The 27,065-nt window shown below is 42.9% G+C and overlaps 1 protein-coding gene across 2 annotated transcripts; it reads left to right on the plus strand.

Annotated features, from left to right (window-relative positions):
- The first annotated feature begins 2,183 nt into the window (after positions 1 to 2,183).
- On the plus strand, positions 2,184 to 26,885 carry LOC139298570 (inactive phospholipase C-like protein 2). 2 transcript variants are annotated; one of them, XM_070921223.1, is made up of 12 exons: positions 2,184 to 2,432; positions 12,483 to 12,584; positions 12,802 to 12,951; positions 13,088 to 13,248; positions 13,982 to 14,450; positions 14,605 to 15,828; positions 15,941 to 16,190; positions 16,368 to 16,654; positions 17,631 to 17,834; positions 19,927 to 20,002; positions 25,238 to 25,347; positions 25,561 to 26,885. In XM_070921223.1, the coding sequence occupies exons 1-12, from the start codon at positions 2,187 to 2,189 to the stop codon at positions 25,741 to 25,743; spliced, it is 3,462 nt and encodes a 1,153-aa protein (XP_070777324.1). In that variant the 5' UTR covers positions 2,184 to 2,186; the 3' UTR covers positions 25,744 to 26,885. The 2 variants fall into 2 exon arrangements, with proteins under 2 accessions (XP_070777324.1, XP_070777323.1); XM_070921222.1 differs by lacking the exon at positions 2,184 to 2,432 and adding an exon at positions 2,530 to 2,574.
- The last annotated feature ends 180 nt before the right edge of the window (positions 26,886 to 27,065 follow it).

Consider the following 27,065-nt stretch of genomic DNA (forward strand, 5'->3'; position numbering starts at 1 on the left):
CTGGTGCATCAATACCCACCCTAGATTATAGGGCATAAAATACTGCAACATTAAATCTATATGTTAGGAAATGACAGATGCTATGAACTTCAGCGGTGACCTTATGTTCAGTGGTAGTGGGAGCCATTGTGCCACCTGTATTTAAGGAGGCCCTCTAAAAACTCCAACCCTGTAGTTCAATCTGACTGAGTCATCCTCGATCTAGTCCCCTCAGGCCTCCTTAAGCTAATGTGTAAATGTCCTCCAGAAAGATCCCCCTGGAAACTCAATGATCATTTCCCTTTAATGAAAATGACCCAAACTGAACTATGTGTGCCAAGTGGAGCAAAGACATGTCCTCCAATGCTTTATGAGAGTCTGACACCTCTGTTTACTCTTACTCTACACTTATTGCATTACAAAAATTCTACTTCACTTTTCTGAGCAAGGAGAAACTGATGCAGAGCTTTTATTGCAGTCATTACATTGTGTTAATGTTGAGCTGATAATGAAATGGAAGAACCCCCTGTCTTTTCAGATAAGGTTCCCCTAAATAATGAACTCTCTATGATACTGTGTTAGATGGAAATGGAGGAAACCTTCATCACATAGATCACACAACACATTGGTTTTGTGTCAGTGAACGTTGTGCCGACCTTGATTTGTGTAAGTATTGGTATAACTGTGTGTCAACAAGCACAATCATTTCAGCTGTTCAGAGCTTGTTGTTTGTCTTGCAGAGTCACTGCAGCTCTGGGAACGTGCACACCAGTCTATCAATAGGACTTGGATGCACCTTTCTCTGTCCGTACCAGTTCTAGTAATTACATTTAGAGGCAAAAAAAAAGAAAACTCATTCATTGTATTTGGCATTCACCTTGAGGAAAGCATCCTTGTATCCATCCTGGAGCAATGAATCACAAAAATGTGCTCCTGAGTCCTTGAGCAAAATCCATGACCTTGATTTCAATTGAATTTTGGAGAGGCAGTTGAAGGTGTGATTAGGGATGTAAGGGAGTGTCTCAACAGTGCACACCAGAAAAGAATATCAATTTGAGTGCAAGTCTAAACTGCAAAAATGCCCTGACAGTCGCTTAGTTTCTTCAAACACACAAAAAGACAACACAATTAGTTATCTGTGATACTGTATTTTGTCAAATTAAACAGTTTCAGATGAAAGTATCATCACCTACATGCACAAAAACAAGCATATTTTTAAACTAAAGATGAAAAAGGGATAAGGTCTTCTAATAAGGCACCATTGATATAAAGGCTTTATAAATTGTAACTATGACAACCACGTAAAGTTGTCATTAGTTACCATAATTTCTGAATGAATGTTGATAAGTAATTAAGAAAGGCCTTTAACTACCAAGTTTTGCCTTTTAATGTTAATAAGTCATTAATAAAGGGTTTTAATCATCAGGTTTCTGCTGCATGTTTCTAGAAATAAACAATCAAACCAGTCAAAGAGAGAATTCACAACCTGGACATCAAAAAGTTGTTCTTATTAATGGATTATAACTGATCTATAAAATATAATTAAGTGATTTATCAACCATTAATAGAAAGTAAAACCGAAAATACACTTCGTTGCTGGAGGGACGGAAAAGCAAAAACCATCTAACAGACTGGTGACAGATGATGACTTTATTAGCCCACTGCTGCGCTCGTATACCCAGTGGCTGCTCGGCTGCTGATGAAGACTGGAGCGAGTCCGGTCGAAATGTTAGAAACCATCATCACGGTTTACACACTTTTGCGTGAGGAGGATTTAGATTTGCGGCGGCGGCAGAAGAGCAGACAGGCTCTGTGCTACGCAAGCGCACTTCCAGCTGTCGCGAAGATGTGATGAGTGTCGGCGGCGGAGATCTGGAAGGTGTGTCGGTCACTGCTGTCGCTCAGCTTTCTATCCTCTTGTCGTCCCCCCTCAGTGTGTGTGTGTGTGTGTGTGTGTGTGTGTGCAGGAGAGAGAGAGAGAGAGAGAGAGAGCGAGAGCGAGAGAGCGAGAGGAGGAGGAGGAAGACGTTACGGGAGAGAGAGAGAGAGGAGGAGGAGGAAGACGTTACGAGAGAGAGAGAGAGAAGTTTGGCTCACGGTCGCCGCTCGTTCACTACAGACGATGGCACGTCCGTGTCCGTGTTCAGCGCTGTTGCGTTTGGAGCCCCGCTGCTTTCAAGAGAACTGAGGAATCCACAAGTGTCCCCATGGCTGAATTTGGAGAGAACAGGAGCGCCGTCGGTCCACCGGTTGCTGGCTGGAAGGCTGAGTCAGGAGGAGCCGGAATGAGCCTGGAGACGCACCGAGGAGAGCCGGTGTCAAACGGAAACTGCAGCGTGCCAGACACCGTGAAGAGGGTCCAAAACGAATCCAGCTGCGAGTCCCCAACTTGGGAGAGCACAGGTTCAGATTCCGCCTCCAAACCAATCCCTCGACGAAGCAGTTTGATCAAGGTAGGCCATCATTTCCGTCAGCAGCTCATCTTGCTCAACAATATAAGAGGAAAGACTTTAAAATGCATGCAAACTGTTGCAGGTCCAGAGAAGACCTCATAAATCCTCTGAAATGATTCCATAGAAGATGAAATATGACAAAGTAGGATATGTTTACTTAAAATCTCTCCCCCAACACAGCCTAGTATAATCAACAGGCAACCTGAAAATAAGCAGTTAATACACTGTGATTCTGCTTCCTGTCAGCTTCCTCTCCATCTGTGTCGAATATCAGAATCATCAGTCATCTCATTTCACTCAGTGTCATTGCTGTTGAGGAAATGTTGTGCTTCGAGGTGCACATCAGGCCATGTCACATTTAGGTCAGAGTTTAAATGCTGCCTGTCAAACATTTAGACTCAGAGCCTCGACTACGCCGTTAATTAGTAATTAGTATTAAAAAAACAGAGTTCTGTTTCAGAGCTTTTCAATCATATGCGTCACATTGGGTTGATATGTGCAGGCAGAAGGTTTTGTTCCAGCCACAGACTACAGCAGGCAATGTCACTTATTAGCACTCCATCAACTAGAGAGGAGGAGGAGGTGGAGGAACTAATAAGTGAAACCACCTGCTGTAGTCTTTGATTAGTATGAGAAATTGCATTCACTCCGCCCTCTGTGGCTCACAGTTGAATACCCCTGTCCAATTAACCCCACTGCCTACACTGATCTGAGCTCACATTTGAGAAAATGCCAAGTTTATTTGGACAAAGCCCTCAGCACAGATATCACACTTAGTGGTTCATGTTGGCTTTTGACTCAAAAGGCATTTGAAAGTATTGTCATATCAATAACATCTAATCAATAACTCATCCCCTGACTTTGTCCTTTTATGGTTTTGGCCTCTAGGCCTGTGGGAGGTCTCATATTGATCTCTAGTTGCTGCTTGTCTCCAGAGCCACTGCCTGCAAAGACATGACTGTTTGAACATGGCTTCATCTGCGTCTGATTGGCCCCCACTCAGCAAGGCAGGAAGCCGGGCCAGTTGGCCAATTTCCTTGCACAGTTCATGTTGCAATATTGCTATTAAGTCATGAGCAGTTGGTGATGACACGTCCCTTTCTCTTTTACTGGTACACACACAAACACACTCACACAAGCACACAATGTTTCTCACCCCCTTGCCCACACACAGGCCTGCTCTTGTCTTTCCTCTGTAAGTTTCGACAGTGCAGCCAGCCCAACGCTGAGGATTTAAAAACACTCTGTTTTGCTTCAGTGGAGTTCTGCCATCTCATGCTGATATGCAGATATGGCGTTAAATAACTCCTGGCTCTGCATGCCGCCTGATATCTGCCGCCATGTTTGATGTGTGGCAATTAATGGCTCCAGAACATCACCTTCACCCTGGGGTATTGCCTGCATGTGCATCCTGTGCAGCAGAAATTGCCATGTATTTATGGTGTGGTGACGTGTTTGACTTTCATATGTTCAGTGGGCACATTTAATGCCATGAATGTTCGGTGATGAACGAAGCGCCAAGCACAGCACTGCACATATATTTGTGCTTCCACCATAAACGTGCTTGTGTTTTGAATAATAAACACCTGAAGCTTTAGATAGATGGAGCTCAGTCTAAGAACCAGGGGGGTTATGAATCCACCTGTCAACACAACAGTGTGTTTTCTGTTTGCTAAACTAGCGCTATGGCTAAACTCAGGATTCCACACAATAGGAGTCGGGGTGGTATGTAGGCAGATAAACAGGAAACATGACATTCCAGACTGGAGGAACAGGAGTCAGGGGATTTATGTCCAGTGTGTGTGTGTCCTTCTGTTCGCTTCGGCTGAGGTAATGAGAGTACGCTTAATTGTATTTCATCAGTATGGACTTCATGCTGTCCGCTGTCCTCCCATTTATTCTGTCTCACTCTTCTGTGTGTGCGTGAAGGAGATGCAGAATCAGGTGCCCACTTAGTTTGTGTCTGTTTGAAGTTCATCTTGTTGTAGATAACCATCAGGTACTCTCTTTCTCTCTGTCTTAGTTTCAAACACACACACACACACACACACACACACACACACACACACAAACACAGAGTTCTAACCTTAACTCTTCAGCCTTAAATGTAATGATTTACATTATGGGCACTTACTTATTTGTTCCCAAAAGGAAGGCGAGTCCCCACAACATGACTGTGTAAAATGATTTATGTCCCCACAACATGAGTAATACATGTCCACACACACACACACTTGTACAGACCTGCCTTCTAGTAAAACACAACTGGGCACAACAAATATCTGCTTTCCAGCTCTCTCATTACTCATGCCAACACACACTTTAAGACATGGTTGGCATGTTTACGAGTGTGTGTGAGAGAGTGTATGTGCACATGAGTGTGTGCACATTGCTGTCCTGTGAAAAACACATATCTCCCAAATCTCAGCTTTTCATTGAGAAAAACAATGCATTTTTATAAATATCCAATGGGTTTATAAAGGGATCTATATGCCAAGAATTGCCTCAACTGATAAAGGAGACTTCAACTTACCTGACAGCCTAAAGGAATAGTATATTTTGGGAAATACGCTTATTTGCTTTCTTTAGTTAGGTGAGAACATTGATACCACTCTCATTTTTGTCCATTCAATATGAAGCTGGAGTCAGGAGACGGTTAGCTTAGCTTAGCTTAGCATAGCATAATGACTGAAAGCAGCAGGAAACAGCTAGCCTGGCTCTGGCCTAAATTAAGAAAATCTGCCTGCCAGCACCTGTAAAGCTCACTAATTAACACGCTATATCTTGTTTGTTTCACTTGTACAAAAACAGGAGTGTGGAGAGAGCCAGGCTAGCTGTCTCCCCTTGTTTCCAGTCCTTATGCTAAGCTAAGCTAACCATCTCCTGTCCCCAGTGTCATATCTAATGGACAGATATAAGGATGGTATTGATCAATCTTATTTCATTCAAAGCAAAAAAAGCAAAGAAGCGTGTCTCCCAAAACTATTCCTTTAACTTCAACCTCAACTCAACCTTAATGGACAGCAGTGCTATAAATGTACATAGTGTGTTTACTTGTGTAAACTGTCTACTTACGTGTGTGTGTGTGTAAAATATGGTATTTCTCTATAGATCCACATACTTGTGTGTATGTCTGTATATACATTCATCAGTATGTGTGCCTAATGGGTGTGTTTGTGCATTTTGGTTGTCTCTGTGTGTGTTTTTCAGACTGAGGGAGCAGCATTAGCCAGAGGCGTTAGCATGTGGCTGGGGAGGGTAGTTGTTTGAGTCAGTGCAGCCCTGAGCACCTCCTGCAGTTCAAATCAACATCTTTTGCCTGTATTAGCATGGCCCTGCACAGCACAGGGAGTGGATGAACCTTCTCACTGATTGCGATGGAGCCACATGACATACTACTGCTCTGAGCTACTCTGGTGATTGAGTCGCTCCACATATACACTCCACATTTATAAAATACATCCAGCCATGCATGTGTTGAGCTCCACAGAGATATGTGTGTGTGTGCATGGATGTCTGAGTTTGTGCCTGTTAGTGAGCCTCACCGAAGTCGACAGTTGATCGCTACGTTGATGCCTGACTTAAGGCTCCAATCACCTGTTCTTGGTTTGCCCTCCTATTTTCAGTAAATACATCTGTGACGTTTGTCAGCTGAAATCGTGGTTAGCTCTCTGACAAGGTGACCTTTTCAAGTCAACCTTTTACTTGTTTCATTTTGTGTGGGGTGTGTGTGTGTGTGTGTGTGTGTGTGTGTCTGTTTGATTATGTGCACATGGGACTTCAAAGGTTTGAAGCGTAAAAGAGCATCTGCTGCTCTACTTGCCACAACGGCAGGGGTTTTTAGCCAGACTGAGCAGTTGAGTTACTGTGAATGCTCACCACATTTTCTGTTGAACGTTATTCCCATGCGTTGAGCCGCTGACAGAATGACTTGACCACATAGTGCTTCCTGTGCTCTATTTAACACTAATGTCCTGTTGTCAATAGCAGTCACACATGTGTGACCCAACATACACAAAGACGCAGATGGTGTGATTATTTCACACTTTGTGATTAGTTAGTGATAATGCATGAAGATGTCCTGATTAGGGCAGCTAATAACAAGTTGTGTTTTAATCAGTTAATATGACAGTTAATGTTCAGATTCATTGATTAATTGTTTAGTCTAGAAAATGGGCCCAAGGTGATGTCTTCAAAATCATATACAATCATAGAAAAGAGAAAAGCAGCAAATCCCTACATGTGAGAACCAACAAATGTTCTACATTATTACTGACCCCACTAGCACAGTGGCTCTAGGGATTGGCCATGTCACCACTTTGGTTCAGACTGAAATATAAATATAAATATAAATACCAGATGGATTGGCACACATTTTACAGGCATTCATGGTTACCAGATGATGTATCCTAATGACTCTGGTGATACCCTGACTTTTCATCTAGTGCCTTGTCGTGCCTCGTCAGATCAAAATTTCAGTTTGTCCAATAGTGTGGTTTAAATACCTGAAAATCTAATGATGGTCCCATTATCCTAAACTGTACTTTGTGTTTAGTGCTTATTAGCGAATGTTAGTACGCTAACACGCTAAACTAAGATGGTGAACATAGTTATCATTATACCTGCTAAACATCTGTATTGTAATTGTGAACATGTTAGCATGATGATATTAGTATTTAACTCAAGTACAGCTTCACAGTACAGAGCATAGAGAGTCTTGTTTCTTGATTTTTTTGTAAATGTTTGAAATACATTTTTGAAATACACTCTGTTGATCGACTAATCATTTCAGTGTTAGTCCTGATTTAAGAAAATAATGGACAACGTGAAGGTAAAGAACAGCATTACAGCCCAAAATGTAGACACTTTAGCAAATAAGAAAAGAGAGGCTGTTTGTGTGTTAATCCACATTCAGGTTAGTTTCATCAGCAACAGTTAACTGGTACTTGGGATGAAGCATCAGTATTGTTGCTATGGTTACCTGCAGTGTAATAGCTTACACCTTGTGCAGTGATTTAGAGCAGTGAATAAGTGGTTAACTGGAACTATGTTCTCATATACAGTTTTAATGGACACCTGCCAGCCAATCAGACACAATTATTCCATGGCCATGATATAATGGGACGACAAGGACTATATACACGCACATAGTGGTGGCTGCTGGCGCCCTGATGTGAGTGTTCAACTTAAGTAATGGCTCTCAAACAAGAATAAACACGCGTGGTTGTGTATTTAGAAACCTGACTGTGTTTTGCTTCTCCCTTTTTGTACATTAAATAATAAATCTTGACAGTAGAGTCCCTTTCTTTTTCAAGGCCTTTTTGTTGCACATTCCATACATCATCTCACGATTCCCAGTAAATCACCTCCTAACCCCCCTCCCTCCTGGTGGTGTTGTGCTCCAGGGTGAGAGGCACTGGACTAAACTATGCCATTAATCATCCATCATCTGCCATCAAACACACAAGGCCAGCGGAGAAAAAAAACACTTTAGCCTCCCCACCAATATTAACTCCTCTATTCTTTATTTTCTCTCACCTAACAACCTCTTTCTCTGATTTTCTGTCTGTCTTAATTAGTGGCTCAAAGACGACGCCCACTGATGACTTACATCTTCATTCTGCTGACTCTGAGATGTTGTAATTACTGATACGGGCTTGTTGCATCCATAATAATATCATACACCATACTATGCATGCATGTAAGCTGGATAATGAAGGCACAAGGCCATGTAGGTGCCTCCAGGCAAATACCAAGTGCAGAGGCTCTGTGACTGTATGCATAAAGATAGACAGTAATCTGCTGAAGATCTTCTTTATTTATTTCTCTCCATTCTTCCTCCGACTCATCTTTTTTTTCTATTTTGTTAATCCATGTCCTCACCTTTCTGTGATGTCTCTCTGTCATCTTGTCTGTCATCTTTGCTAATGCAACTGCATCTAATCTGTTCTTCCATGCTGCCCCCCCCCCATTTCTCTCGTCTGTCCATACAGTTCAATCAGTCTAGAGGTCCTGTCAGGAAGATCAGTAATGTCATGGCAGTGCTTAATTTCACAAATTTATTCACACTAATCTTTTATATATTTCCATCAGATAAACACTGGCAGATGAAAAACTTAACCTTATTTTCTAATAATATCTAATAGACATTTTTTAAGTTATCTTAACATTGATTAAAGTTTGAAGGGTCGCTCTTAGTGACAAACACACTAGAGAATTATCAACTGAATTTGCAGGTCCTCTCAGCTATAAGAAGTGTTTTAATGTCTTTAAGCTCATTGTTTTAGTTTTACATCACGCAACTTTACTGTTGGTTTTGGCTGTAGCAGGCTGCTGTTTTCAGCAAAAAATGCTCTTGGTGAACATATTTAGCAGCGAAAGAGCCAGATATCTTTCTGGAGATCAAAACAGAGCTAAAAGTCAAGTGAATATTCAACTCCAAATTAATGGTAATGTTCCCCTGTATCTGTATCAACTTCAAAGCCAATAATATGTTAGTATTGTGTTTACAGCTTGTTTCCGCTGCCACCAAGAAACTGCAATGTAAGTTTAAGATATTTGAAATAATTGACTTCTGTAAAGTACTGCTGAAGATACACCAAGAGTTTTAATTTTTAATATTAAATATATTAAAATAATATTCAACCGGTTGTATTAACAATATATAAACCAAGACTTTTTTCTCTACATGGCTGCTATTAAAAAGTTGATAATAAAAAGGGATTTGAATGTGGCCTCAATGTTTAACACTTGTTGGGCTCACAAAAGTGTCAAACCTAAAAATAACAAATACTGGATCAAGAGTCAGGAGTGATGAGGTTTCACACAACAGTGACATCCACCCTTACTGCATCACTGTATCAAGAATTTCTTTCTTTCTTTCGTTCTTTCTCCTGTTGTCACTCGGCTCTCAGTTGAGCCACAGGAAGCTCTCTGTAACCGGCTGACATGTAGCTTCCTGTTTTGAAGCGCAGTGGTGGTTTTGGAGACTCATCTCGCTCTGTGTGAGAAAAACAAAATAGGGCCTTTGTGACGGAGACATACAGCACATTCTGACAGGGATTAAGTAAAATGGAATTTGAATTTTATCAGGGGGCGGAGATGGAACTCGTTTTGTTTTGCTTTGTGTGTGTCTGTGTGTGTACTCTAATCAGGTTTGACAGTGTGTCTTTTTTACACGGAAAAAACAAGATTTACCTTTTGTATTTCATTCAGGTGGTATTCTACTTGCAGGATAATTTGTGGCCTCTAGTTTTATCTCGTCAAGATAATTTATTTAGAGTCTACAGTGACGTCAGTGCTGTTTGGTTGTGTGTTTGAACTCTGTCTCCCCCTCTCTCAGTAATTTATGTCGTAGGCCAACAGAGGTGAGTGTGCAGGACAGCCTCCACACATTAATTGAATCCTAACCGTTGAACAGGCCACTTGGAGAATTCTGGTGTTTCCCTTCAAACATGGCTGGTGACAGACACACACACACCATATGAGGTTCATGAGATTTTAAGGGAAGGTATACATTGCTTCAGTATGATTTCTGTCCATTGCGTGTCTATTAATCAGGGATGACATGTTCGTTACTGGTCACATGCACAAATGTCTGTGGAGGCCGTGTTATTTATGTGCAGTTTTCTAACTGGGTAACGTGTGCACAGCGATTGGTCCTGATACAGCCACAAAGGGACCATTACCGCTAATGTCACACACAGAAGGAAGAGATATAGATTGAGACCAACATTCATCTCCGGTGCCTGTCACCACGCCGTGTGAAAGGAAAGACAGAGTGTGACTGTATGCATCTGCGTGAAGGTGCATGTGTCTTTGTATTTGTGAGTTAAGTCAATAAGTGTTGGCTCTGCGCCTCATTCTGCGTCACCTGGGAATTTCCAACGTTTCAAATGCAGTTTTCAAAATAAATTATTTTCAAGAGAGAGAAAGAGAGAGACACCTGGTTAGCTTTTCATGTTCTTTTCCCTGCTGGTGGGGTGGCGTTCCATCTCAGTCTTCCTATTTGAGGTAGAGTTAAATTTAGAGGTGTTGCTGAAGCACTCCAAAGGGTGCAAGTTTTTTTAATGAGAACACAAAATCAATTAACTCAATTACAAGTCAGTGTTTTATTTTTTTAATGGACTGCCTGCCACCTAGTGTCTTCTTTCAGGGGCTAAAATTGAGCTCTTCCTTTTGCTTTCTCTCTTCCAGCAGGAAGACTTGGTGGTGGTGGTGGGTGGGTCTTACTATCTCTCTGTCCACACCCCCTTTCACTCCCTCTATCATGCCCCAAGGCACCAGGGGTATTTTTAGAGCACCACCTCTCTCCCTCCCTCACCTTAAAAAAAAACTTGTCGCCATTGGAAACACTTCTCCATCCTAATGAGGCAATTCTATGAGGATTTGTGATGGTTACGCATCCTCCCTTCCCTCTGAGGGAAACCCTTTCATCCTCTGTGAATTATATTTCTGCTCTTTCACGTGTTCATTCATATTCCTTAGATGAAACACAGCTCAGGTCTTTTTTTCCCCTTTTTCTTTCTCTCATCTCTTTTTGCCTTTCATATCCCCCAGATTTCTTTCATAACAAGGGTTCCCTCCTCTCTTCTCTCATAAAAGATCCAAGTGCTTTTGAGATTCACATGAACTCTTATTTGAAGGAAATCAGAGATATGCTGATGAGTAAAGATTAATCAGCCACTGATCAGTATTCACAGATGTTCATTATGAATATGAAAATGTTGATCAGCCTATTGGTGATCAGTTAGACTTGTTAAATACTCTAAAACATCACAGATATTACTTTTATGTACAGTATGTGTTAGCCACAGAGCAACAGGCTGCTGGATTTGATCTTCCACTGAAAAAAGTATGTGAACATTTTTCTAACCCTTTCTTTATGTTGCTATGATATATTCACTATTTCAAAACAACTTCCTGGAAATAATCTGAATCTTACCATAGACTGTGATATTATACAAGTATTGTAATTAAAATTTTTTTTTCATTTTAATTAGAATCTTGTAGAGCTGAAACGGTTAGGTGATGAATCGTAGACTGAATAGTTTTGGACTGATGGTCAGACAAACAAAAAGTCATTTGAAGGCGTCACTGTGGGCTCTATGAAACTGATGGACATTTTCTGACATTTTCTAGATCCTACCAGATTAATTGATAATGAAAGTAATTCCTAGTAGTTACAGCCCTAGTGCAATTATATTTCTAGATATTGTGTCGATTTATTCACAATTTAAAAGCAATTTTCTTGAAGAAAACCAGAATCTTACTGGAATGTGTATATAATTACATTTTTATTTTAAGGCTTTTTACATTTAGCCTTTTTTACTGTTAGGTTTTGCTTCCCTGCATGTGATATACACAGTATGTAAGACGGTGGTATGTTGAACATGTGGGTGTTTTCGTCCTCAATCATTCTATTTCGGATTGAATCAGCCACAATTATGTTACCCTGCTTGTCCTGCCTTAGATTAACTTTAATTAAGTCTTTGATTTGATTTTATCATGGCTCTAATATATCCCTAATTGAATAACTATAACTTCGCCCACATATATGCTTTTATCTGTTAGTATAAGGTTCTCTGTGGGGGTGACATCTGATCGGTCAATAAATCAGATGGATGAGCCCAGATAAACTGATTGGGTCTGCCATTGTCGCTGTGGAGGGGCAGAATTAGAATGCTGCAGCCTGCTGCCTCTGTCTAGTCAGGTATGATTAATGGTGTAATGGTGAAGGGCAAGGGCAAGCAAAGGCTTTTAGTACCAGGAAAAACAATAACAGATTGGGAGGAGGAGGCTTTATGTGGTAGACCAAATAATCTGTGTTTATGTATGGTTATATAAACTGATATGCCTTTTAATCCTCTGAGATCCATTCTGGATGGGAAAAATGTTTGTCATGGCCAAGCAAAGAATACTGTTCAAAGGCATCTGTCTTTCTGTCTCTCTCTCTTTCAACTCATTCTTCTTCTTATTACACCCTCCCTTCCCTCCTCCTCTCTTTATCTGCACCGTCCTTTCATCCTTCCTTTCCTCCCTCCTCATCAGGATGGGTCACGTGCTGGTCGGGAGAGGAAGAAGACAGTGTCCTTCAGCAGCAGCCTGTCAGAGAAGAAGATCAGCAGTGCTGCAGACTGTATCCACTCCATGGTGGGTCAGCTACAGTGTAACCCTTTACATAAAATATAAATTTTTTCATACCTATACATGAAATATTTAATGTGCAATGCATGCATCAAGGGTGTCTGTTAGATCACAGGCTTTTGAGCCTGTCGAACGCTCAACAGAGCTTGTTCAGAAGTAAGATGGATCGAGCTCTGCACTGGTAGACAGTGGGTGTCAACTTCCATCCATATCTTGCTGCCAGGTGGAGGGGAGTGAGCTGAAGAAAATCCGAACCAACTCACGTATTTACCAGCGCTACTACCTGCTGGACACAGGCCTTCAGGCTCTATGCTGGGAGCCATCCAAGAAGGAGTCTGACAAAGCCCGGATCTCTCTCGCCTCCATACGAGAGGTCAGTGTCCAGAACAAAGCTTTCAAATCAACCCTTTATGAACCCTTTATTCAGAAAAAGGGAAAAGAAATAATTACAACCCTGAACAGTTGATCAGTTTTTCTGTTTTTGCCTCTCTTGTGGTCTCAAACTCCAGGTACGGACAGGTCGCAACACGGAAACCTTCCGCACCAGTGGAGTTTATGAGCAGATTTCAGAGGACTGTGCATTCTCCATCATCTACGGGGAGATGTATGAAAGCCTGGACCTGGTGGCTAACTCTGCTGAAGTGGCTAACATTTGGGTGACTGGCCTAAGGTATGACACAACAAAGAACCAGGAGTGGTCTTATGCTGTACACCTGTAAATTGTAATGTGTACCAGAAGCACACTATTCACATTTTTAGGTAAAGACTCCTCAGAGCCTATCAGCAGTACACTACAGCAGTGGTGTATATTAAAGATAGTAAACTGAAATACAATGGCTAACTGTCATTATTCAAGCATTTCCTTCTGTCATTAATCACCCTCACTGTCAGTCATAACTTTGGTAATACTGACTCTTAGTGCACATAATACACAGCAAAAGTTAGCTTAATGTCAGCCGTCTCTAAAACAACAGACATGATGAGGAACAGATTATTCAAGGTGCCAAAGGGGGTAAAAATTGATATTGCGGCCTTAGTCAAGTCAGTTTTATTAATATAGCCCAAAATCACAACTCAAGCACTAAGCGCAGTGCACATGTTGTTCTTACTATCTTGTGTGTTTTGTGGACATACAACCTTCACTGTGTTCTGACTGGCTGTCTTTGTATTGTGGTGAATAGTGAGATCTTGGTGGGCTGATTTGTTTGTGTAGTCCTTTGAGATGTGCTTGTGATGAAGGGCTTTGACAGTAAATGTTATTTGATTTTACAGCTGCAGTTATTGTATTTCATATAGTGTCAGCGAAATACCTGAGATGAAAATGAAAATGTTTGTGGTGCAGTATTGTGAGGAAAATATTCTGTCCTCTTGCATCAGCATTGTCCATTCTCGTCTTCCTCCAGGTATCTGATGCAGTATGGGAAACATGCCCTCGACATGCTCTCCAGCAGTCAGGACAGCCTTCGTCTTGTCTGGCTGGAGCAGTTGTTCTCATCTGCTGCTGATTCAGAAAGACAGGAAGCTGTCGAGGAAGGGATCCGCTTGCAGTCGGCTATTAAGTTGATACAGAGTGTGAACCCTGGCGTGAGTGGTGGCAAAGTGGAGTACAGGTTTAAAGAGCTTCAAAGAGTTAGGGAGAAGATGTGTGGGCTTACTCTAGATAACGGATCTGGAGTTAAAGATCACAGCGAAAACAAAAGACCAACAGGAAGAAATGAGCGTGTCACCAAGCAGGAATTCATTGAGGTCTTCCACGACTTTTGCACTCGTCCAGAGATCTACTTTCTGTTGGTGCAGTTCTCTAGCAACAAGGAGTTCCTGGACACCAAAGACCTGATGAGGTTCCTCGAGGCTGAGCAGGGCATGGCTCAAGTGAGTAACACAAATTAATCACACATACAAATAGCAGAAAACAAGTAAGGCGTACATTCACAAATGCAATCCCAGCCTTGCTGTTGTATGTCATTACTCCCCTGTCCAATATCTCCGTTATACTTCAATTCCCCTCTCTTCCTGTGTTCTCCAGGTGAGTGAGGAGACCAGCCTGAAGCTCATCCAGTCCCACGAGCCATCGGAGGAGGGCCGGCAGCATGGATACCTGTCACTGGATGGCTTCACCAGCTACCTCACTTCGGCAGAGTGCCACCTCTTTGATAGGGAGCATGACAGCGTGTGCCAGGACATGTCCCAGCCTTTGTCTCACTACTACATCAGCTCCTCCCACAACACCTACCTCATCGAGGACCAGTTTCGCGGCCCGTCCGACATCTCCGGCTACATCCGTGCCCTCAAGATGGGTTGTCGATGTGTGGAGGTGGACATTTGGGATGGCCCTGATGAGGAGCCGGTGGTGTGTACTGGACACACCCTCTCCCCACCACTGGCCCTACGTTGTGTGTTAGAAGCAATTGGAAGGTTTGCATTTGTGGCATCAGAGTATCCATTAATTGTATGTATTGAGAACCACTGTTCCCCTCGACAACAGAAAGTGATGTGGCAACATCTCATGAGGATACTAGGGGAGAGGTTATACACAGATCCCCCAGACGAAAGGGAGTCATACCTACCATCGCCGCATGCCCTAAGGCATCAAATTCTACTCAAGGGTAAAAAATTGGGGCCAGGTCCTGATGGGGAGGACGGGGAGGTAAGTGAAGAGGATGAAGGGGCAGAGATGTGTCAAAGGATGAAAGCAGCTAACAGTGGAGGGCCAGCACCAGGAGGAAATGAGAAGGACATGGTGCAGAAAAGTGTCTCTTTCACAGCTGTCACTCATTCTAGTCCTCTTCATCTTCCTCCCAAACGTTTCCAACTCTTGGAGGAGCTCTCTGACCTGGTAACTCTTTGCTGCTCAATCCGCTTCATTGACTTTCCAACATCATCTGAAAGCCAAAAACCTTGGGAACTGTGTTCCTTTCACGAGTCTCTGGCTGTACGTCTCGCTGGTGAGAGCCCCGGCGACTTTGTCAATCACAACAAGCATTTCCTGTCACGGGTGTATCCCAGTCCCATGCGTATTGACTCAAGCAACATGAACCCTCAGGACCTGTGGAAGTGCGGTTGCCAGATTGTGTCTATGAATTTTCAGACAGCAGGACTGATGATGGACCTGAACACAGCCTGGTTCAGGCAGAATGGGAACTGTGGTTACGTTCTGCGACCAGCCATCATGCGGCAGGAGGTGTCTTATTTCAGTGCTGACACCAGAGACACGGTGCCTGGTGTGTCTCCACAGCTGCTGCATGTGAAGGTGTGGCGGAGTAATTAGTAGACCACAAGAAATGTGTCTGCAATTATTTGGTGATTATGTTCTGAAAACCAACAATGAGTGAATAACACCTTTATGTTGATCCTTCTCCCAGGTGATAAGTGGCCAGAACCTGCCCAAGCCAAGGGGTTCAGGGGCCAAAGGAGATGTGGTGGACCCCTACGTGTATGTTGAGATCCACGGCATCCCAGCTGATTGCACAGAGCGCCGCACCAGGACGGTGACCCAAAATGGGGACAACCCCATCTTCGATGAGAGCTTTGAGTTCCAGATCAACCTCCCGGAGCTCGCCATGGTTCGCTTTGTGGTGCTGGATGACGACTTCATAGGGGATGAGTTCATAGGTCGGTGTCAGGGTCAGAGGTCAGAAGAGTTACTGCAGATGGACTCAAACACACAAACGATTTCATAGTTTAAGTTTGTGCAAGAGTGGATTAGACTAACTGAATGTGTTTACCGCACTTGTTTTCATATTCCTTTGAAATGCTCTGAAATTAAATGTGATCTCTCTACTACCACAGGTCAGTATACCATCCCTCTGGAGTGTCTTCAACCGGGCTACCGACATGTACCACTCCAGTCTCTGACAGGGGAGGAACTTCCTCATGCCAAGCTGTTTGTCCACGTGGCCCTCACCAATCGGAGAGGAGGGGGAAAGCCTCACAAAAGGGGACTGTCTGTACGGAAGGCCCGCAAGGGGAGGGACTACACAGCTCTGAGGGACTTGGGGGTTCGCGCTGTGGACGAGGTTTTCAAGATGGCTGCTCCTCCGCTGAGGGAAGCCACTGACCTGAGGGAAAACATGCAGGTGAGGAGGAGTGACTATATTTGCTAACTGGAACTGTGTTTATGATACACGCAGTCCTAAAACTAGACTAAATTAATGTCAGCATAGTTTGAACAATACATAATCATAACTGTAAAACATTAGTCGATAAACGAATTGATTAGTTGATGAGCAGAAAATTAATCAAAAATATTTTTGATAATTAATTTAAGTCGTTTATCAAGAAAAATGCCTAACATTTACTGTTTCCAGCTTCTTAAATGTGACGATTTGCTCTTTTTCTCTTTTTTAAGTTATTCTAAACTCTCATTATCTTTGGGTTTTAGGCTGATGGTCAATCAACACAAACAATATGACACTCAATGTCAATGTCGACAGATGAACTGATGAAAAATTAATTGTTTGTTGCAGCCCCAAATAATTTGCGTCATTCATGTTCATTATAATGAATGGGGAGAATGGGGAGTAACAAATTTAGCGGTGATGATTGTGTATACGATTGAAAATAAGGAAATAAAAGGAAAGACTAGTGCCACAATCGACACGTTTTCTGCAATTGTTAAAAGCTGATCTAACCTTTCTGAGCCAGGCAGCAGTTTGGTCTGTGTGTCCTTGTGTCACCCTGGGGCAATAAAACAGTAATTATATGTTCAGTCAGTGGGGTGAGACTGTTGATATCCATGTCTCTTGATTTGACACAAACTGCAGGAGAGCAAATCAATAGTCGAAGGAAAAGACAAATAGCTCTGTTGCAGGAGCGGCTTTTGATTATCTGTGTGTGTGTGTGTGTGTGTGTGTGTGTGTGTGTGTGTGAGAAAGTGAAAGCAAACCAAGTGGGGAAAAGATTTCACAGATTTTATGTTTATTTGATTTTGATATCGTTCTGTGTCTCTGCACTGTTTTTCAATCATTGTCAGGAAATAAGAAATAGATATATTGTGAAAGACTTTGTATGTGTTCATGTTTCAGTTTGCAGATGTCTTCTTCTTTCCAACAGAACTCAGTAGCAGTGTTCAGGGAGCTGTGTGGGGTGTCGGCGGTGGCTAACCTCATGCAGTGCGTACTAGCTCTGGGCTCCAGAGTGTCAGGACCAGACGGGGCGCCCTTACTACTGTTTGACCTCCGGGACCACTACCCCACCCTGGAGCCCCATGGTCCCCTGCCCGACGTCCTCCGCCGGGTTGTCTCCACCTATGAAATGGTGAGTAGGGAAGAGAGTCGATAGTTACTATGCTTGTGGGTTTTCACTAGATAAAGGAGTATGCAAAAACAACATTTAAAAGGAAGGAAAGGACCGAACAAAAGCAGCAAAGATCACAAGTCAGCCAACCAGCTCCCATCTCCTGTCTACTTGACCTAACAATGAACCCCCCCCCCCCCCCCCCCCACCCCCAGGCAAAAAGCTTCCTTTTTTAGCCAATATGTTCTCCAACACAAAGCGAGCTCTCATTGTTATGTAGCAGACAACATTCCCATTTGTTCTGGCTGTAACAAGGCTCGTAAACACATGGGCGGCATCCTCACCTTGGCCTGAAGCCCTCGTGCGTTTCCACCCAAATAAACTCTGGACTTTCATTGACCAAGGAGAAAGTTATTTAACAGACTTTAATTTATGTAATGGTGTCTGCAAATAAATCCAGCCGTCGAGAAAAACTCCCCCGCGGAAATAAATACAAAGAAAGAAAGAGGGAGAGAGGGAGAAAGAAAGGGGGCAGAGCGGTCAATTGGTCTGTTAGTCAACTCATCAAGTAGACAATAAGGCGGGATGAATCACTTTGTTTGAGTGGGTTTAAGTTGCTCAGCTGGTGTCGTAACGGCAAGGATGCAATATCAGGCTTTCTTTCTTTCATCCTCACTTTCAACATATTTCCCTTTGGTCTCCACCTCCGTGTTTCAGCCTCTTCCTCATCCCTTTTTCACTCATTCATCTTTCTCAGTTCCCGCCTCCTCTTTTTCCCCTCTGGCTCTGGTTGGACTGTGGCTGGCCACCGTAAGTGGTTCCCACACAGCTGTGGTCCGGGACTCAGTGGAGTGGTGGCCTGTCTCCATATGTTGAAGTGTTGCTGTGGTAAATAGCATTACACCCCTGTTTTGTGCCATCTGTCTGGCCGCCGCAATACTTTTTAGATTAATATTTGCTGAAAGTGCACTCCGTCATGTTTCATATTAGATATTCCCCAGGAGTCTCTTGGGTAGGATGATGTACAGTCAGTATGAATTGCCAATTTAGAGATCCTGTCCAGACAACATATGTGATATGTGCGAGTGTATGTGCATTGTGAGTGAAGGCGGGAGACACTCAGAAACAGGCTGTAGTGGAGATAAATGGATCTGTTTCTAGTCTTATTAAGTTATAAGATTTTGGTTTATAAACCGTGACACTTTAATTTATCTATGGTTGTTTGTCAATGCAATGCAACAAGCAATTGCATAGGCCGGCGACTGTCTATTTGTGCGTTATTGTTTACGTAAGAATGTGCATGTGTGTGTCTGTGTGTGTGTGTTTAGCCACTTCCGTTTCCAGCCAAGCGGATCAGAGTTGAATACCATTAGCATAGATTTGAATGTCGTTCTGCTGAATGGATTCCACACCTCAATCCTGATGCCCGGAGGGAGAGGCAAATAACAGAGACAGGAAGTGGGGATGAATGTGTGTGTATTTGTGTATGCGTGTCTTGTTGAATTGGATCTGGTCAGAGTAGTGTACTGTTGCTAATCCCTTATTTGTAGAACAGCATTTTTATTTTCCCAGAGGTGACACGTCCCAGCGGGGTTTGTCAGAAGAGGTGCAGAATTAATCAGGCAGAAGCTCCTCATGTCATTCCTCTGTGTGTGTGTGTGTGTGTGTGTGTGTGTGTGTGTGTGTGTGTGCGTGTGTGTGTGTGTGTGCGTTTTGTGTGGTCATTACTAAAGAGCTGTCTCTGTGGGTTCCTTCACGTGCATATGCATGTGTATATCTGTATGCATCTTTTGTACATTTTGTGGTAGAGCTGCCTACAGTGTGAACAGTGTAATTGGCTATTTCATCATTTTAACAATCACCAACAAATGTAAAACATCACAACAGTGTTTTATTTAATTGCAAATTTTCACCTCCCATGTGATTTACACCAATCTGTTCTCACACTTTAATGTTTACTATATAGTGTTCTTTTACAGCATACAATTAAACAGACTGTATATGGGCTAAACAGTGTGATTTGCGCACAAAAGGAAACAAAATGAGCTATGGGCTTATGGTATACTACAACTGTGTGTGTGTTTCATGCTAATAGATGTTTCCCTGTCTGCAGATGGTCCAGGCGAGCAGAGCAGTGATCGAGCTCTCCGATGGAATCTACGACAGGATCCTGCATATACAGACAATGGGTGTGTAGGCGTGTGTGTGTGAGATGCTGCTATGTGGAGCGTGTGTTATGATGTGTGTGTAATGAGTAGAAATCAGGCTATACTCATGTTTTTAGTCCACTCATGGCGACTCCCACACAGCCTCTTCAACAGTGCTGTTATCCAGACAGTGGCTGCTTTTGTCATTAACTTAACTCATTTCCTCTCCTGCTCTCTCCTCCCCTCTCATTTCCTCTCCTCTCTCCTTGTATCCTCTTTCCTTTTCTTTTCTGCTATGCTCTCTCCTGTCCTCTCTTCTTCTCATACCTTTCCCGTCTGTTCCTTTCTTTCCCCCTCCTCTCCTCTTTCATTTCCATTCCTTCCATTTCCTTGTACCCTCGTTCCTTTCCTTTCCTCTTACGCTCTCTCCTCTCCTCTTTTTGTATCATCTTTCCTTTCTTTTCTCTTCTCTCCTCTTTTGTTTTCCTTTCCTCCCATTTCCTCCTCCTGTATTCTCTTTCATTTCCTTTCCTTCATTTTCCTTTTGCTCTGCTCATGGTCTCTCCTCTCCTTTTCTTGTATCCTTTTCTTTTTTTCCCTTCTTCTCACTTTCTTTCCTTTCCTTTCCCCTCATTCTTCCATTTCCTTTCCTCTCCTCTCCATGTATCTCCTCTCCTCTCTTCTTGTATCCTCTTTCCTTACCTTTCCCTTTCCTCTTATGCTTTTTCCTCTCCTGTCCTCTCCTCTCCCATCTTTTGCAGACATCTGCCTCATGCTACACAAGGTTAGATGAGTCTTTTAATGGCATTAATGGCCAGTTCATCTGTGTGTTTTGGATGGAAGGGGTTTAAATTGGCGCAGCTCCCGTGATCAATCACCCTTCAGCTTCTAAAATGAAGGGTACCATATCTGACCGGCTGAAATCATTTCTGTGATCTTTGGCAGAGTTTTGTTTACTTCAGCCGAGCCTCTTGGGTCATCTGACATTAGTCTGGCAGACTCTTGTCATAGTGGCAATAAACAACCCCACAAACACACGCACTTTACCCACATCTCCTTCCTAACTCCCTCAATTCAGCCTTCAGCTGTTACTCAGGAGACACTATGATTGACATTTGGAAGTATTTGGGGAGCAAATATATAAACACATTCACGTTATTTATGATTCTCTAGGTGCTGGATTGTGATAAGCAACTATGGGTTTCATGGGAGTTTTGTGGGTTGACATGCAAACTTGCAAGCTTTTCAATGCCACCCTTGAGATAAGTGTGAATAGAAAAGAGGAAATGAAGGAGAAATTAAGATTAACCTCGAGCGAAATGGTATTTCGAGAGGAAGATGATCGTTCAATTGGGGCCATTGTGGAGAAAGAGAGAGTGCTCGACAGAGATGAATGCTGTTTACAAATGTGCAGACTGTTTCGCTTTGCTCCCAGACAACTCATCCCATCCTCCACTGAACTTTATTTTAGGTTTTCTGGGGCCACAGCTTCACTCGCTGATCAGATCATCTGTGACATATTCATCTGTTTTGCAGCTCGGACTGCAGCGGAGGCCAACTGCTGCTGAGACACTGTGTAACCATCGTATACTCTATCATAGACCTTTTATTTCACATGTGAGCACTTGTCGTATTATTAGCATATTATAAATAGAGTGAGATCCGAAAGGGTGATAGTTTAGCCCTGTGCTGTCGGCCTGTACGTTCATCTGATAAAGAGCTGCTGCAGAGTCTGAGGCCTGGTCTGATGAACAAAGCTCTTCCTGTGTGTAAAGAGCAGAGATGGCGATCAGGTGATCCCAAGCCGGAGGCCCACCTCTCAGTCTCGGAAGAGGGGGTGGGCAGCCAGAAGGCATAAACATGTCACTCAGAGGGTGTCGTGGGACGGCTGGTGGCAGAGATGGATGTCTGGAAGTTACATCAGAGCAGAGGGATGAAACGGAGAGGGAGAAGAAAGCTGTGGGAAGATGAGTGGCCGAGATGGATAGCTAGAGGCAATGCTGAGAGGAAGACAAGAACACCAAGGGAGACGTGAGAGTGAATTCACTTCAGTATCAGGATGTGTTGCTGTGTTGAAGGGCTGGTTCATCCAAATAAAAAACAAAATATTTTCTCACTTACTTCTAGTGGTATATAGCTATGCAGTTTCGGTTTTATTTGGCCAGGTTTTGAGATATCTGTCTCTTTATCACTTTTTTTAAATGAAAGTTTCAAGTCTATTTCATCTCTGACCACACAGCACCTGACCAATACTTATTTTTGAGGCAGATATTGATATTTGAGAGTTTAAAAAATCTGAAAACAACATATCAGCCAATATTGTTTTTCTAAACAGATTCACGATCAACAAACATTTTCAATAAGTATTCCTTAAAATTGGCTTTTAAAGAATTGTGACCAAGACATGTACCGAGAGAGGCATTTTATAGTTGAAAATGAACACTGTTGGACAAACTATGTAAAGGTTCCACTGTTTCGAAATTCCCTCAAACATACAGTAGGGGGACGAGTTAAAAGGCAAACATGAATAAATGAGGGGAGAAACATAATGAATGCACAAGGAGTCACTGAATGGTTTGATGAGTAAGAAAATGATGTGAATCATATGAAAAGAATCAGAAAATGAATCATGCTGTGGCTTTCACACCCACCAGATCTCAACCCAACGGAGAACCTTTGGGAGATGTTGGAGCAATGTGTCAGACAGCGCGCTCTCCACCACCATCATCAAATAAGGGAATATTTTGGAAGAATGCCGTTTGTCCCTCCAATAGTGTTCAGAGACTATGCCAAGGAGCATTAAAGCTGTTTTGGTGGCTCTTCATGAGATGCTAATAAATATACACGCCTGGTTATTTCTTAACGACGTCAGGCTGGAAGTCAGATCTGTAGGGTTTCCACTTTCCCATCAAAACTGCTCACAGTCCAGACAGAGGACAGGAAGTGAAGGTGACGCACTTCCTGCTACGTCCTGTTTGGCTGGCCCTGAAGGTTATTTTGGCCTGTGGGTCAGGACCCTGTTTCTGTGTCTTTGTCTGTGTGTGCACACTGTCCCAGTATTGGCTTGGAAATAATGTTCCCTCCATTGGCTTCGCTTGGTTTCACAGGGAAATAGACACACACATACACACACATTGCATTGGCTCGTAGGCTTCGAGTTGCCTAGCAACCGTGCAGTAAAGGTTATTATTCAGGCAACTTCTGTAGGTGTGTGTGAATGTGGAGCAGGGACAACGTATGTGTGTGCAGGTGCGCATCCGTGTTTGCAGACGTTTGGTGACAGGGAGGGATTATGTGTGAGGAATTGGTAAATTATACTCGATCAATGTGTGTGTGTGTGTGTGTGTGTGTGGCCCACAGCTTGGCATGTTTAATGTCTGGGCTCTCGTTGATGGCTTGCAGTGATGTGTGCCTCGTGTTAACCCACTTCCGGGTTTCCATGGTAACAGTGGGACAGTGGCCCGGGGCGGTCAGTGGAAGCCAGACACACAACACAACTCATTGCACATACTCAAACTAGCCGGCGGCCTGACTTCTATGATGCTGTCTCTTTCTCTCTCTCTGTATCTTTCTCCATCTGTCTCTCAGATTTTCCATCCACTTTACATCATTCCTTTGCATTTTTCATTGCTCATTGTTTGTTTCTTCTTCTCTCTCTGTGAAATCAGCTTACAAAGTAAAAAAGGCTATAGAGGTTTTGAATTCCTCCCTAAGTGTCCTCTCGTGTGACTCCAGTCTGAATTTCAATAATGAGGGATTAATTAGAAGTGGATAACAACATTTACTGAGGGTGGCAGCGTAGAAGGAATTTGGTGATTAGACCCCATTGATGTGAAGCATCTTCATTAAGCGCAGGCCCGTATGAAGATGGGAGACAGGACAGGATTCCCCAGAGTCTAGATGCTGCTGGTGGCGGAGTTAAGCCTGCCGGTGGATGATGCAAACTCTCTGACCGACTGATTTGAGGAATGTAGGCAGGAAGAATTGGTCAGATATGGCGACGTCAGAATTTGTGAATGTAATGTAAAGGGTCAGCGCGGGGAAGTGATGGCAGAAATAGCAGAAATTCACCCATAGAGAAATAAAGACAAAAGGTGAGAGAAATAAAAATAAATACTGTACTCCACATTATTCAGCGGTGATGAATAATGTTACTATAATGATATTTTTTGTTCCCAATGTTTACTGCTCACACAGGCCAATGACAGCAGGAGTCCGATAAGAGACTGGCAAATAGCAACGTTGCTCAATTTCAGTTTGTTCGACAGCGTATACAAATCATCCTCAGCCTGTTTTCACAGCTCGATATAGATAGATCTTGTTTTGGTCATTTCACCTTGTACACAAAACAAGGGGGTTGGTCAAAAGTCTGGTAGGAATGCATAGTTTGAGTGACACACTCTCTGAGGTCCATTAGGACTGCTCACTGTTGTGTAATGTGTGGTGGTGGTGATAGTTTGTCAAATCGTGTGGCGTGTGTGGGCTTCAATACCTGAGAGAGACGAGACCAGTGTGCTCGAAGCTTTAACTGATGAGTACGCAGAAATCAAAATCGTCCCTGTGTCCCTGGTCAATTATAGCTACATTGCTCCCATGCTACATCTTTACAGTACACTGTTGTTACGTGGCTACAGTAGCTTAATTTGAACTGAGAAAAGAGAAGCCGTCACACCTTTAAAGCTAAATTACATGTGGTCACGGCTAGTCAAATTAACACAAGATGATATAGAAAATGTGTATAATTTTAGACACAGGTCGGTGGGGGAGACTCCTGCTTAAAGTTACTGCATCAATGGATTGTTCCACTGAAACACTTAAATAAACCTGGCTATGCTAACTGTATGGTAGTGATATTTCGTTTTCAGAATTTATAAATGTACATATTACATAAGCCAAATAATAATACACAAGAGTCTACATCCACCCTAGCCACTCTATGAGGCTATACTTGGGCACAGTGGAGCTTTGACCCAAATGCAAATGTCAGCATGCTAACATACTCACACTGACTTGTTAGTAGGAATCGTCCTCTGGGGACCATGAATGTCTGCAGAAAATATAATGGTGATTAATCCAGTCATATATCAGATATTATTTGGATGGTGCTTATTTGTATGCAATTAACTCTTAACAGCAAACATGGAGGATTTTGTTTTCTGTGTTCAGACAAGTTGACCCATTAGCCAGTTTCCCCAAAACGCAGGTATAATTCTTCACAGGTTGATCTTTGAATTTGTCCTCTAATCTGCAGTGGTTGTGTGTGTTTTTTGGCTTTAGCCATGGAGTTTCATGAGAAGCTGCAGAGTCTGGCGGCGAAGGAGGGGCTGAAAGGTCGCAAGGTCAGTCGAGCGTTGGAGAGTTTCAGCTGGAACATCACCATCCTTAAGGTCAGCAACACACACTCATACACTCGCAAAAAACCCAAACAACCTTAGGGGTAGACCATTAGAACATGTTTTGGCCTCTAGCTAGTTGCTCATTTTTTTTGTTCTCTTTCAACCCCCCTCCCTCCACTTCTGTCTACCCTCTGTCCCCGTCTCTCTTTGCTCCCCTGCACTCCCTCACTTCTCTCCTGATTTCCCCCCTTTTCCCTCTCTCAGGGTCAGGCTGACCTGCTGAAGCACGCCAAAGCTGAAGTCCAGGAGAACATGAAGCAGGTCCACGACGCCGCTTTGACTGGAAACCTCACCAAGGAGAGTCTAGGAGTGCGAAGAGTCCGCTCCCAAACACGACGAGGTCAGGACGACAAACCCACCACGGGTGCCAGAGGACCCTCGGCGTAGCAAGCGAATGACCAACACATGATAGAAGATGCGACCAAATTGCCATCATAGCTGCTGTGACAAACCCTTTCATTTTATTAAAAGTGCTCCAACGTCTATTTCCGCCTTAGTGGCAGACTTTCACGATACCGTGGGAGGGCTAAAGCAAGTACTGTGTTTTTAAGAGAGAAGAAGAGAAGAGTTGATGAATGTAAAAGTCTTCAAAGTGCAGCTGCTGTCCACCCACCTGTCGCACTGGACAACACTGGAGAGCTGCAGAAGTCAGAGCACTGCTGAGAGGACACAGAAGACAAATGACACTGGGGAGACGAATGTAGTTAGATTTGAAGCCAAGGTTCAGTTTGTACTGTATTAAACTGTAAATACAACAAGTGTCTATTAACCTCTTCTTATGTGCAATGTGTCTCGAAGAGGGAGGAAAATTTGTCATTTTTCTGGCACAGTCTGGGATGACTCGAAGCTCAGCCAAAATATGTTCAAAGCCTTTTGAAAACTTTTGAAAAACTGCCACCTCCACATGTTAGCAGCTTGTACATCACAAAAGCTACTGTCAAGCAATATCAAGTAGGGATTCAACTCATGTTTAAATGAAACACTTTCTCCATTGTTTAAACAGGAGATAAGCAGGAATCTGTAGATGTTTTAGGTCTTTTAACAGTATATCTCTTTGACCAGTGCAGCCCCTTGATGTCACTCTCCATTAAGCATTTGTAAGTCCTGGATTGCTGCTTTTCCTTCACCTCGAAGTCCTTTGTCTTGCCACAAAATCCTCCACTTCACCCTCTAAACATTGTTGTCTCACATACAGTATTATATATTTTTGTAATCTCTTGAAACTCTTGTGCTAATTCAACCATTGTTAATAATCAACTCCAGACCTGTAAATGTCTGCCTCTAGAGAACAAATACTGTTAAGTTGAAAGTGCTTACTTTGTGTGCAAAACACTGTACAGTATTTTAATATGTAATTCTTTTTGCTGTAAAGAATATTTTACATAAGTTATTGATCCTGAATGAAAACATTCCAGATATGTGTTTTCGGTGCAGTAGATGAGGCTCAACCCGTCCAGCTCTGTAAGAGGTTGCAGTTCATCATTACCTTCCTTCACAGTTGGGTTGGAAATAAACTAGTTTTTAAACCACTGAGGCTCATGTGTCTGTTGCTGCAAGAGCTTTTCTTTGATGTGCATTCATTCACACTGACACATGAAGCACGTTCAGCAGAGATGAAACAGACCTGTGGTGCTGTAACATGCAGTGGATTAAAGCCTCTAATCAGCTTCCATTTATAGCTTCAGTTCTCACATGGGTGAAAAGATCAT

Source organism: Enoplosus armatus, chromosome 16, assembly GCF_043641665.1.
Source record: "Enoplosus armatus isolate fEnoArm2 chromosome 16, fEnoArm2.hap1, whole genome shotgun sequence".
Taxonomy (NCBI): domain Eukaryota; kingdom Metazoa; phylum Chordata; class Actinopteri; order Centrarchiformes; family Enoplosidae; genus Enoplosus; species Enoplosus armatus.